At 41.3% G+C, this 13365-nt stretch overlaps 1 protein-coding gene across 11 annotated transcripts in view; it reads left to right on the plus strand.

The window, feature by feature from the left end:
- Positions 1-13365, plus strand: part of PLEKHG1 (pleckstrin homology and RhoGEF domain containing G1) — a 219586-nt gene that overhangs the window by 128518 nt on the left and 77703 nt on the right. For all 11 annotated transcript variants that reach the window (XM_073894089.1, XM_025866319.2, XM_073894086.1 and 8 more), the window contains one exon: positions 2206-2711. In XM_073894089.1, coding sequence (XP_073750190.1) covers positions 2304-2711 — 408 coding nt within the window. In that variant the 5' untranslated portion in view covers positions 2206-2303. The remainder of the gene's footprint in view (positions 1-2205; positions 2712-13365) is intronic.

The raw sequence follows: 13365 nt of genomic DNA on the forward strand, positions 1-13365 counted from the left end.
GGACCTTTCCAGATGCCCTGGCTTTCATGGACAGTATATCCAGTTTATTTTTGGTACTAAATCATTGCCTCACTGGACCTGGGGGACCTTAAGAATAATCATATACTTCCCCCAAAGTAGTGCCCATTTCTGAAAGTGAGATCAACCTCACGGTTATGGTTATGATGGATGCCATCATGAGGGGAAGAAAACCTTGCTGGGTCTGCTTCTACTTTTGACAGCCTAGGACTTTCTTAACACCAGTCCCAAATGTGGGCAAGTGTCTTCTGCTGAAAGCACACCTACATGCCTGGCTGATTCTTGGATTTTTGCCATACTCAAGTTGGATCAGGCTTTTTAGGGCAAGTGCATTTTAACTACTATAACCAATCCATGTTTTATAGGCCATAACGTTGTTATAGAGCAAGCAGAAAGAATATTGCAAAAGCTTTAAAAATTTGTGGCAAGTTTATACCATGTGGTAGTGGTTATGCTGATAAATTACTCATTTCCTACACATTTCTTACTATTCCTGCTTGTTGACCCAATTTAGTTCTTTGATTTTACATTTATAATTGCCATATTTGCATTATAAGTTGGCACTAATACTTGCCGTGAATATAAGCTATCTGGAGAAAGTTAGGTTGTGGAAGGATACAGACCGGATGGATTCTTTATATTCTAGAAATATCGCTACCAGCTCTTTGAAAATCTTTATTACAGAGCCAAACCAAATTCATGTTTTGAAAAATGATCATCTGTATTCTTCTTGTTGTGTGTTTTGTTATAAACTTCCAAACATAAGTTGCACTCTTGTATTTTTCTAAGAAAACCCGTAGGTATGGATCCTGGTGGTAAGTAACCTGCCAAAATGAAGCAAATGTCTTCGTTCATCACACTCTTCATTGCAAGGCATATTGTTCCATAAACTTGGGATCTCATTAGGGGCAAACAGTGTTGGTCCTGCCTTGCAAATGAAGAAGACTGGAACTTTGTGTGTTTCACCAAAATAGCTTCTGTGAGTTTCTTTCACGTAGGGCCTCAAGATTTAAATGCTACATAGATTAAATGACCTTTGGACTTCGCAGTTACTCTCTTCTTGTGCCCTCTTCTAAACACTAACGGCCCTTTCTCTTTAAAAATACATAATTTTTCTCATAATTGAGTTTCTATATTATTTAATTGTATATTTACCCTGCTGTGTTGTCAGCTTTATGTGGGGAATGTTGTAGTTAATCAAGTATCCTCTATAACAATATAACTTTATATGCACCACAAATGGGATGTCAATTTTCTTTTGTTTTGTTTTTTTAAAGATTTTATTGATTTATTTGAGACAGAGAGAGCAAGCACAAGCAGGGGGAGAGACAGAGGGAGAGGGAGAAGCAGACTCCCCGCTGAGCAAGCAGCCCGATGCAGAACTTGATCCCAGGACGCTGGGATCACGACCCCAGCCGAAGGCAGCCACTTACCTGACTGAGCCACCCAGGCGCCCCGATGTCAACTTTCAAGTAGAAATTGAGAGAAATGTGTTGAGAGAGAACGTTTGAAAGGACGTATGGGTCTTAATAGTTTGGCTTTTGTTGCCCAGGATCAGAAAGTTATTGTCCCAACACTTTTTTTTCATGCCGTATCCAAGTGAAATGTGAAATTGTCAGCGTCCGTTAAGTAGAAAATTTTGTGGAACGAGAGTGGGATACTTAAAATGTAGATCAGTGTTTCGTAAAATTCCATACGAATCATGCAGGGTGTGTTTTAAGCACATAAGAATCACGTGCGGCGCTTGTTAACGCTACCGAGGCCTTATGCCCTGACCACTGAGCCTTTGATTCAGTAAATCTGGACGGGTCTGCGTGTATGAGTCACTCCAGGTGATCCCACTTTGAGGCAGTGGCTGCTGGGCTTCTCGAACTTTATGCACAATGGCATTGGTGTCTTGTGAAAGTGCGGACTGAAGTTCAGTAGGTCTGGGGTGGTGCCTGAGACTCTGCATTTCTCATGTGTTCCCAGGTGATGCTTTAGAAACCCTGACTTTGCAACTCGACCTACCATGGGTGCCTTTGTATTTCCTTCTACAACGAACCCACTACCTTTTTTACGTTTGACCATATATACTTTTGGGCTAGGTTTTAACCTCCTTTAAACCTTGTCTGATGTAATTTAAAAATACTTACCTTCTCCTTTTCTTTCTTTTGTTCTTTCCTTAAAAAAAAAAAATGAATATAGATGTGCACCCGTTGTGTCTTGAAGTGCCATCAGCTGTAACAGAAACTCCAGATCGCAAGGCCTCCGCCAGGCATCCACACACCCTGGAACCCAAGGCCATGGAGCTCTCCGACAGCGACCGCCCGGTCAGCTTCGGCTCCACGTCGTCCTCCGCCTCTTCCCGGGATAGCCATGGCTCCTTTGGCAGCAGAATGACCTTAGTCTCAAACAGCCACTTGGGCTTGTTTCACCCAGATAAGGAAGCCGGGGCCATAAAACTGGAGCTGCTTCCAGCCGGGCCGTTTTCCAGCAGCGAGCTTCAGCGGGAGAGCCGGGCTGGGCCGCAGGACACGGACCAGGGTGGTGACGTTCAGCCCAGGGCCCCGCGGGGCATGGAAGCAAGTGGGGCGAGCAGAACAGGGGCCGAGTCGGCCACCAGCCCCAAGCTCCTCTATGTGGACAGAGTTGTTCAGGAGATTCTGGAGACCGAAAGGACTTATGTGCAGGACTTAAAAAGCATCGTAGAGGTAAGGCAAACTTTCTTCTTTGGTTCTTTTAAAGCTTGTCGTGCAGGATAAATATGCTTGCAAAATAAAGAGCAAACAAAGCCAGGGATTGGGGATGTTTTGTCTCCTAAGACGCAGGAGTAGGGTGAATGTTTAAACAGATCATCACCTAAGAGGAACCCGAGGTCCATATTCGTTGTGTTAAAAATCCTCTTCATATTTGCAGCAATGCACTAATGATGTGTTAGAAGCAAGAACAAGGGTGCCAACGCGCCCACCAGTAGATTGTGTGAATAACTTCTCCACCTGAGAGCTCCAAGTGCTCCGCAGGGCCTGGAGCAGGACTGGAAGTGTCCTGACTTGCAGATGTCAGGTGTATCTGGACTGAAGCCATCCGGCTATCTCCACCTTAATCACAATTGTCTACTGGTATCTGGGAGCTTCCCAGACAGGTACTGATACCTGTGTCCCACCTCCAGAGACTGTGATTTCAGGGGCCTTGGGTATGGCCCCGGCAGAGGGCTGGTGGAAGATCCCAGCCCTCTGGGATTCAGATGAGCTTGGGAGTCACTGTTTGATGCTGTTCTCTATTGGTTGGTGTTTGGGAGAAGATAGGGAAAGGAAGAGAAAAAACATGGGCTTTGTCTTGTCTCGGGCATTTACTTTCTTTTCACTTTGATAGTGAACAAGTTTGCGTAAATTACTTGACCCCACGTGAATCGGGCTCAGCTGATGGGCCAGATTAGGTACTCTGGAAACTGAGTTATGAATCGACTTTGATTTATAGATAGGTTTTTAAGGATAAAGTAAAAATTACCATAGCAGCTCAGATACTAACTCATTCTCAATTAATGATTAAAAATATGAATATTTTAAAGGCAAATTTATATACTATAAAGCTGGACCCACGTTGCTGCCTGGGAATATACCAAGTTCTTTGATTGGTTAGTGCCCTCCCCCTGTTTTAGACTTTTAATCTAAAATGTTTCAGAGTATAGTGGAATATTTGCTGATGAGCACATTCTGCACCAAATACATGCATTCTTAGAGCTTTAGAAAAAAAATTCTGAGGCATAATTGTGTGTTGAGTTCCATAAATGACAGAACCAGACACTGTCTACTAAAAATAGTTATGACATAACTTCCTGGTAAAAATAGAAAAATCAATTGATGCTCAACCAAAACAATATGGGATACCAAATGTAGAATACAGCAGGCCAATTTTCTTTTTAATTTCAACAATGATGTCATTTGTACTTGCGAAGAAATACCTGTGAAACTGCCAAAAATTTTGCAACCTCTCAGGAAATTCATGGTTGTCAAAGCTTGCTTTGGTCTGTCCTTTTTCTTTTCTTTTCTTGAAATCTCTCCACCTGGCCAAAAGTCACCATACTGAGAGAGAGCCGTAAGTTACTGAACTGATATTCCATGAACACTGTTGTTTTTTTCTGAGGCTGGTTGCTAAGCCTTGGTGAGAGGAAATGGGTAAGATCTGAACAAAAGGGGACCGACAAAGACAGGATATTCTCTGCTAAGAAAGTTTCGGTAGAAGTTCTCTTCCAGGCTGCCCAGGTGTTCTTGCCTTTTTTTTTTTTTTTTCCCAATCATCCTCTCCATGATTGGTGAATTGACCATGTTTTACACTGGGGGTTGGTGGACTTTTTCTATAAAGAGCCAGAGAGTAAATGTTAGGGTTTCTGGGCCCTAAAGTCTCACTTATAATCGCTCAGGTCTGCTGTTGTAGCTCAAATGCAGCCACAGGACATTATGTCAATGAATGGGTATGGGTTTTCCAGTAAAACTTTAGGGCTAGGTTTGACCCAGGGACCATACATAGTTTGAGGCTATGAATTGGTGCCTGTGTTTTATTAACTCTAAAATGAGACTAATAAGTAGTACCCACCTCATAGGATTAGTATGAGAATTAAAAAATACATGAAAAACTCTTAGAACAGGATGTGGCACATAGTAAGCTGTTAATAAGAGGAGAGTATCCTCAGCAGCAGCCTCCTCTGAATTTGCTGGTTGAGAGCGGTCACCATTCAACTATACTGTGTTTTACCTAAAGTCTTTCACAAAAATAAACAGATTAGTCAGTTTGCTACAGCAGACATTTAATTAGAAAAAAAATTTAAACCGGTGATCCCAGCATTACTATTTCGAATGCAACTGGATTATTTCCAATGAATCCACTGAAAACCTGAGGTGACACATAAGGTGACACATGAGGATGTTGGGAGGAGGAGTATCTGGGGAAGAAAAGTCCCAAACATAGTGGGAGGCACCCATGTAGGTTGAAGTAAATGCTGCTTTGTTCCAGAATTCACCAGAATGCTTTGGCTTTATTTACCCTCTCCACCTAGAAAAAGCCAGACTCTTTAGATGAGGGATTAGTTGTCACAGCCTTTTCTTCATGTACTTTTGTTATGGGGCCACCTCTGTTTCTCAAGATCACAATTTTCACAAAATGGTTAAACTCATTTTATCTAGTTCTTTCCTTGATGAAGAATAATCAATTATTTTTCCACTTGCAGCAACTCTACCCAATAGAGACGGTGAAAATCGATATTCTTTTAAAGTACAAAGTGTCGATTCCATTCAAATGTATTTTCCTTGATCCATTTCTAACTTATTTTTATAATTCTATAGCCGACTTCTCTCAGATCCTCAATTTTTCAAATGCAGAATTTCAAAATGGGAAAAGAGCTGCTCATTAACAACCTGCTAATACAAGTTCTCACCACACCTAAGGGGTGGAGCTTGTTAGTTGGCTCCTTCTCAGCAAGAATTATTTCTGAGGGGGAAAAAAAAAGTCTAAGCATTTATAGAGATACTGGTAAGTCACCTTTCATCTCTGCAGGAGCACATTTCTGATTTTCTGCACACTGCTTAACAAATTCCATCTAATGCGCTTCATCCTCAATTTCCCCTGTAAGTAGCGTCTTTTATCCATATACCACATACATCATCCCCACAGGTCAGGTTTAGATTTGTTTGTAGGATTTATAAATGGAAACATTTTTGTGAAAGATCGCGGATATATACATAGATTTAAGAGACATTAACACAGAGGCCCCTGGCTGGCTAGGTCAGTGGATCATGCAACTCTTGATCTCGGAGTTGAGTTTGAGCCCCACATTGGGTGTAGAGATTGCTTAAAAATAAAATCTTAAAAAGAGAGAGACAGAGAGAGAGACATTAACACCATGTGCTTTGACCTATTCAGCGTGGTCCCAGAATAACTGACTTCGGAGAAGAGATCCTTCCAACCTTATTTAGGCAAAAGAATCCCCAGATGTTGGTTACACCTACAAAGAAGGTTATCTGCCTTTCTTTCCCATATGGAGAGAGATTGTACTAATCCCAAATATATAGGTCTTTTTCCTTTCCCGTTTCCTGAACATTTTAAAAATGTCATTGTTCTTATCCCTATTGCTGTTTATTCCTTGCATTCCTCCCCAGATCCTTTGTTCTGAGCCCCCTGCTCCTCCCTCCCCCACCATGGCTACTCCATCCTCTGCTTCTTTGCCTGACATGCTAGTCGTCTAATTTTATACACTTGACATTTGAGAGAAAGAGGGAAAGAAAGCGAGGTGAGATCTTGACTGCCCCCCCTACTCAAAGGAACAATGGAGCTGTTATTTCCATTTCTATATATGGCTCCTAATAGCATTCACAGATAAAATGAGGTAATAAATAAGAAAGCAAGTTTTAAAAGTTAAAAGTAAAATAACCAATGAGACAACTTGTGGAGAGATAGAAATCCGTGGTTGGAAAGTAGAAAATAAGTATCTCTTTCATGTTTAATGGACCTTACAGTGACTGAGTAGGGACTCTCATGGGTAGAGGGGGTTTCTTTAATCTTCCTAAATGATCTATAAAAGAGCCTTTGAAAGCCTCATAAGATTTGGCCCCAGATATACTTTATGGCCTGTTTTAGCCTTTTAGGAAAGTTTTTAAATAGTTCATAATGTTATATAATGCTGTGCAATTAGAAGTTAATTCCCTACTACAAAATATCATCTTTGAACTATAAGAGATGCTACATTAAATCATCTTTTTGGACATTGAGGACATGTGTATTTAGTAGAAAAAAGTGGGTAAAGTACTAAATGTAACATGACTTTATTTTTTTCTATCATCTTCTAGAGAACTAAAATTCTTTTCAAGCACCTTTGTCCACACAGTGTGTTTAAAAGCTGAGAAGTGAGTATCCCAGCCTTAATGTTTAAAACTTAAAGAGCCAAAGCCTTATTAAACATAGCTTTGTGGAGAGCATTCAGCATTGTTCAAAAGCTGTAGCTGAACAAGGATTAGAATGTTGATCTCAGAGACCCCCTCCCTGCCCCCTCCCCCACCAGCTCTTATGTTTAGCAGTCTACAGGGACTCTTTGTTTTAGTTCATGATAGTGTAGACAGTGTCAGGGTAGGTGGAGGAAAGAAGGATGCTTTTCACATGCTTGCTGACGTGAAACACACTGAAAGCTATTCTGCCGATTGCCATGGCTTCCAGAAGAGGTTGCTCTTAGTACTGGAGACACCACGTTAGTTGGAAGAATAACCTTCTTACACATGGGAAGCAAGCCTTCTCTCAAATCAGCAGAGGGGAAGAAAGAAACCTAGTGACCAGTCCTGAGGCGTCTGTAGGGCCTGTCCACCGTTTTCTCTGTCTAGAGACTTAGGGTAGAGACTCAGACTCTGATAGAATGCAATCTGAGTTAGCATTTGTCCAGGGCCGCCCCTCCCTCCAGGACAACGCTGTCGGTTTGGATGTGGTTTTCTGATGAAGTCTGGCTTGCTTTGGATCCTGTTGGAGAAACAAGACTGTTTGGTGTGGAAAAGGGGCAGTTTGCGCCTCTGCTGCTCTCTTCCCTTAGCCATGAAAATAGGATTCTCTGTGAGCATCTGGACCAGCCATAACTGCGTAGGACTGTGAAGAGGAGAAAGGTCTCAAACTAAGAGATAAGGCTGTCGAGAAGAGGTGAACTGTCATGGCTTTTATTACCCTTTTATTTGCAGATGTCCTCACTAAATACTTTCCCTCCAGTTTAAATAACATTTATTATACTGGCACTTTCTATGAGGTCGTGTAGAGTTTTTTGAATACTGGGGGAAATATGTGCTCAATGCTGGAGTGTAGGACTTGGCAGGAATTGTTTTTAATGAAGGCTTGTTATGTGGGTAGATTTCATAAAGAACTTACACTGTGGGATTTGGCACAATTTAATGTACTTTTTTTTTACGTGGCATTTGAGTACTTTTTTTGAATGTCTCTATGTGTTTTTCCCTCCAAGGGCTTTTATCATAAAACCACTTAAGATCTATGAGAATTTAGAAGCAAACCTGTTAAATAGTTTTCTGCTTGTGTCGGAGCTATTCTTTAAGTAGCACATCTAATCGCTGTACCTAACCCCCCCAATCTCACTTCGACCATGCACCATGCACCATGCACCATGCACCATGCACCATGCACCATGCACCATGCGTGTCCAGATCTCTCTATTACTGTTGTCCTTGTTACCATGTTCCCTCCTCTCCTCCCCTACCTCATCCTCCTCTCTCGCCACCTCAATGACGAAAACTTAGAAGGTAGAAACACGGTGATTTCTTTCCACTTCTCTTTTTGTTTGTTTTTATTGAAGCATAATTGACATACGATATCCTGTTAGTTTCCTGTGTCCGATGTAGTGATTTGACATTTGTATACATTGTGAACTGATCACAGTAAGCGCATTTACCATCTGTCATCATACAAAGTTAACACAATATTATTGACTGTATTCCCGGTGCTGTACATTACATCCTCATAACTTATTTATTTTATAACTAAAAGTTTGTACCTCTTAATCCCCTTCGCCCATTTCGCGCCCCACCCCCAGCCCCCACTCCCTCCGGCAACCTCTGTTCTCTGTACCTGCGAGTCTTGGTTCTGTTTGGTTTTTCTGTTTTGTTTTTTATATTCCACTTGGAAAAGTAAAATCACATGGTATTTGTCTTTCTCTGACTGACCTATTTCACTTAGCATAATGTCCTCAAGGCCCACAAATGGCAAGATCTCGTTCTTTTTTGTCGCTGAGTGGTACCTCACTGTGTATGTACACCCCAGCTTCTTTATCCATTAATTTGTCTGTGGCTGTTAGGTTGTTTCCATATCTTCATATACATATCTATTATAAACAATGCTGCAATGAACATGGTGCAGATATCTTTTCAAATGAGTGTTTTCATTTTCTTTGAATAAATACCAAGAAGTGAAATTGCTGGATCATATGGTAGCTCTTTTGGAGGAAACTCCATACTGTTTTCCACAGTGGCTGCACCAAGTTGCATTCCCACTGTGTCTGAGGGTTCCCTTTTATCTACATCCTTGCCAACACTTGTTGTTTCTTGTCTTTGATAATAGCCATTCTGACAAGTGTGAGATAACATCTCATCGTGGTTTTGATTTACATTTCCCTGATGATTAGTGATGTTGAGCATCTTTTCATGTGCCTATTGGCCATCTGTATGTCTTCTTTGAAAAGTATCTAGGGGCGCCTGGGTGGCTCAGTCGTTGGGCGTCTGCCTTCGGCTCAGGTCATGGTCCCAGGGTCCTGGGATCGAGCCCCGCATCGGGCTGTCTGCTCAGCGGGAAGCCTGCTTCTCCCTCTCCCACTCCCCCTGCTTGTGGTTCCCTTTCTCACTGTCTCACTCTCTGTCAAATAAATAAAATATTTTGGGGCGCCTGGGTGGCTCAGTTGGTTAAGCGACTGCCTTCGGCTCAGGTCATGATCCTGGAGTCCCGGGATCGAGTCCCGCATGGGGCTCCCTGCTCAGCAGTGAGTCTGCTTCTCCCTCGGACCCTCACCGCTCTCTCTCTCTCTCTCTCATTCTCTCTCTCAAATAAATAAATAAAATCTTTAAAAAAAATAAATTAAAAAAAACGAAATATTTTTAAAAAAGTATTCAGATCATCTGCCCACATTTTAATCAGATTGTTTGGTTTTGTGTTGCTAAGTTATATGCATTCTTTATATATCTTGGATATTAACCCCTTATTAGAGATATGATTTGCAAATATTTCTCCCATTAACTACATTGCCTTTTTCATTTTGTTGATGGTTTCCTTTGCTTTGCAGACGCTTTTCGTTTGATGTAGTCCCATTTGTTTATTTTTGCTTTTGTTGCCCTTATCTGAAGAGACAGATCCAAAAAAAAAAAAAAATCACTAAGACTGGTGTTGAGGAGCTTACCACTTAGGTTTTCTTCTAGCAGTTTTATGCTTTCAGGTCTTACATTCAAATCTTTAATTCACTTTGCGTTAATTTTTGTATATGGTGTAGGAAAGTGGTCCATTTTCATTCTTTTGCATATGGTTGTCTAGTGTTCCTGACATTGTTTATTGGAGAGACTGTCTTTTCCCCATTATATATTCTTCTTCCCTCTTTTGGAAATTAATGAACAATATGTATATACATAGGTTTATTTCTGGGCTTTGTATTCTGTTCCGTGGATCTATGTGACTGTTTTGATGCCAATCCTGTAGTGTTTTAATTACTATAGCTTTGTATTATAGTCTGAAATCAGGCATTATGATACCTCTGGCTTTTTTTTTTTTTTCTTTTCTTTTTCAAGATTGCTTTGGCTATTTGGGTCCTTTGTGGTTCCATACAAATTTTAGAATTATTTGTTCTAGCTCTATGAAAAATGCCTTTGGAATTTTGATAGGATTGCAATGAATCTGTAGACTGCATTAGATAGTACGGATATTTTAACAATATTAATTCTTCCAACCCCTGAGCACAGACTATCTTTCCATTTATTTATGTCTTCTTCAATTTCAGCACAGTGATTCTGAGTGTTCATCTGTTCTACCCATTGTAATGTAATGTGGGTGGGAGGGCAGAGACCTGGGTTTTCACTTTTTTCCGGTCCTAATGAGTTGGCTCATGTTGATGTTCTGTTCCTTTACAGTCAGTCAGAAGGTATTAACAATGCAAATGTTCAAGGTGGGCAGCATTTAGTGAAAGCAAGGCCAGTAGAAGTTTTCGGGGCTGATGAGTAAAAGTAGCATAGAAAAGTAGCTGTTGGCTCTTGACAAGAGTTCGTGTGTACTTAATGACGGCTGCCAGTTTAGGTTATTCTCTCCAAATCTTTATGGTTAGATCTTCAGTGAAAACTTAGGAACATTATTTAAAATACTTACATTAATCAGATTCTCCTGGGAGCATGGTAGAGAGTGACATCATCAAGCTTTGTGACCATTCCTAACACCTCACTGGTTCCCAACAGCTGTAAACACACTATGTATCTAACACTTCTAACTTTTCTCAATATGTGCCTTGATAACAACAACAAAAACACTAAGAAATAAACATGAACAGCAACTAATATTTGAGTACTTACCGTATATCAGGCGCCGCCGTAAGCCCCATCCTCACTCACAGCCCCATCATGTGGGCATTATTATAATTTTCCTATTTTAGCACAAGAATATGGAGTGTGCAGAAGGTTAAGTAAGTTGTCCAAGGCCACATAGACAGTGGTAGAGCTGGAACTGAAATGGGTCTCATTCCAGAGCCCACTCCTTTTACCAGTCGTCTACACTGTTACTGCAAATCTTCTCTTAGAACCTAGCAAAGAGTTCAAAGGTCTTGCCCTCTTCTTACTCTCTCTGGAGCAGGGTTTTGCAACAGGAGCCCCACAGACATTTTGGATTGGACAATTCTTGGTTGTGGGAGACAGTCATGAGTGTTGTAGGATGTCTTACAGCAAACCTGGCCTCTACCCACTAGGTGCCAATAGAACCACCACCATCTCCTTTCGTAACAACCAAAAAGATCTCTAGACATTGCCGAACATCCCCTGCAGGACAAAATCACCTCTGGCTGAGAACCTCTGCTGTATAGATTCGGAACACGTCTTACACGTCTGTGTAAGAATAGGCTAAGCCACAGTCACAGATAGAAACTCCCCAGCGTAGTGGCTTAATAGAACAGGAGTATATTTCTTTCTTTTGGAACAGTAGGTGTGCAGGTTGGCGGGAGCAGTGCTCCTGCATGCACTCATTCCAGGACCCCAGCTGATGAGGCTCTGCCATCTTCAAGATTGCTGCAGTCTGCACCATCTCATTCAGCTAGAAGCACAAGGAGACAGGGAGACATGCCTGGGGAGGTCTCTAAGACAGGCCCAGAAGGGGCTCACCCCCCTGGCCTCATTCCCCAGGTGAGCCTCTTCTCAGATGGCCACAACCAACGGCAGATGGAGTCTAGCTGTGTGCCCAAAGAAGGTGGGAAACATTTGGTGAGCACCTGGCAATCTCCAGTGACACATTGTATAGAATGAAAACATTCTCGTTGTGAAACTACACCATGTGTCTCCCCTCCCCGCCCCCCCACCCCCGCTAACCATCACTAAAAATAAAAATGAACAAGGAAGAAAGCAAAAACGATTTTGGTGATGCTTACTGCTGAGATTATGGTGACTCCCTCTACCAAGTGGTGCTACAGAATATTTTAAATGAATTCTTCGTTTTGGTCTTGGAACAGACTCAGACCAATGTGTCTTTTTTGCTCCTCTCTCCCTTCTCATGTGTCTTCATCACCCCCTTTTTCTTTACCCTTTCTCCCGTTATTCTACTCATTCCCATCCACACAACCAGCCAATAGGGCTCTTTGGAATTATTGAACACCATAAGTAGTATTCCAGTTTAAAAACAGGGCTGCTGGGTCTAGCAATAGTTCAAAAGCAGGGTTTGTGCTTATTTTGCTAGTGTTCTGGGAACCTTGTGAACAGAAAGCAAATCAATGAGGATAATGGACCGAAGCCATTAACCACTTAACGGAATGATGCTTGGGATCTACAAGGTTATGGCCACACTGCTAAAGTTCATTTGAAAACTGAATGCTCTCCTTTTTACTGCTCTGCTCTTCTTTAAAACTCATTTCTTAGCCATTCTGAGAAGTCAAAATGAGAATTATGGATATTTCAACAAAAAATGAGTAATGAAAGGCCAAACTGTGAAAATTGTTTTTATACATTCTTAGCTTTTTACTCCCCAAACTAACTGACGTTATTATGGATGCTTTTCGGTAAGAAGCTGAAGTCAATTTGCATCCTTCCAGAATTGAACTTACAGAAAATAAATCTACCATTGATAAACGGTAGTCTGTTTATATTGTTAACCTTCACCTGGGGTACGGTTTTGAAATTACTTTGTAGCAATAGCATAATGATCACCAATTGTTATAATAATTATGGGTGCAGTGATGGTCTCATTGTCTCCCTGAGAAATACTAAACCTCAGATAATGGAAAAGTCACCCTTGAGTTCCTGACAGTCCTGATTTGTGACTTGCTTCTTGAAATGTGGGGCAGGATGAATAGTTGAGGTCAGTCTAAGGATGTCAGGGGTATTGGGGCCGTGAGTCAGGCTTTGTAGGGTATTCCTACTGGGTTACAAGAGTTTATATTTTGAGAATAGATTATAGATGGGGATTGTTTTAATGCCCATATCAAATATCTAAGACCCAAGAAAGAGAACATACAGATGAGAGAGGGAAGATCTATATGCATGTCAAAGTGCCTACAATTGGGTTGTGCTGTAATGTGACATATGTATGACATGTGTGTTCCTAAAAATCCCTCCCTGGGCAGAGTCAACTTGGGGGAAAAATAAGACTTACAGGAAAAATGAG

The sequence above is a fragment of the Callorhinus ursinus genome, unplaced genomic scaffold (assembly GCF_003265705.2).
Source record: "Callorhinus ursinus isolate GAN/ISIS: 27379988/994484 unplaced genomic scaffold, GSC_fseal_2.0 scaffold6, whole genome shotgun sequence".
Lineage (NCBI taxonomy): Eukaryota > Metazoa > Chordata > Mammalia > Carnivora > Otariidae > Callorhinus > Callorhinus ursinus.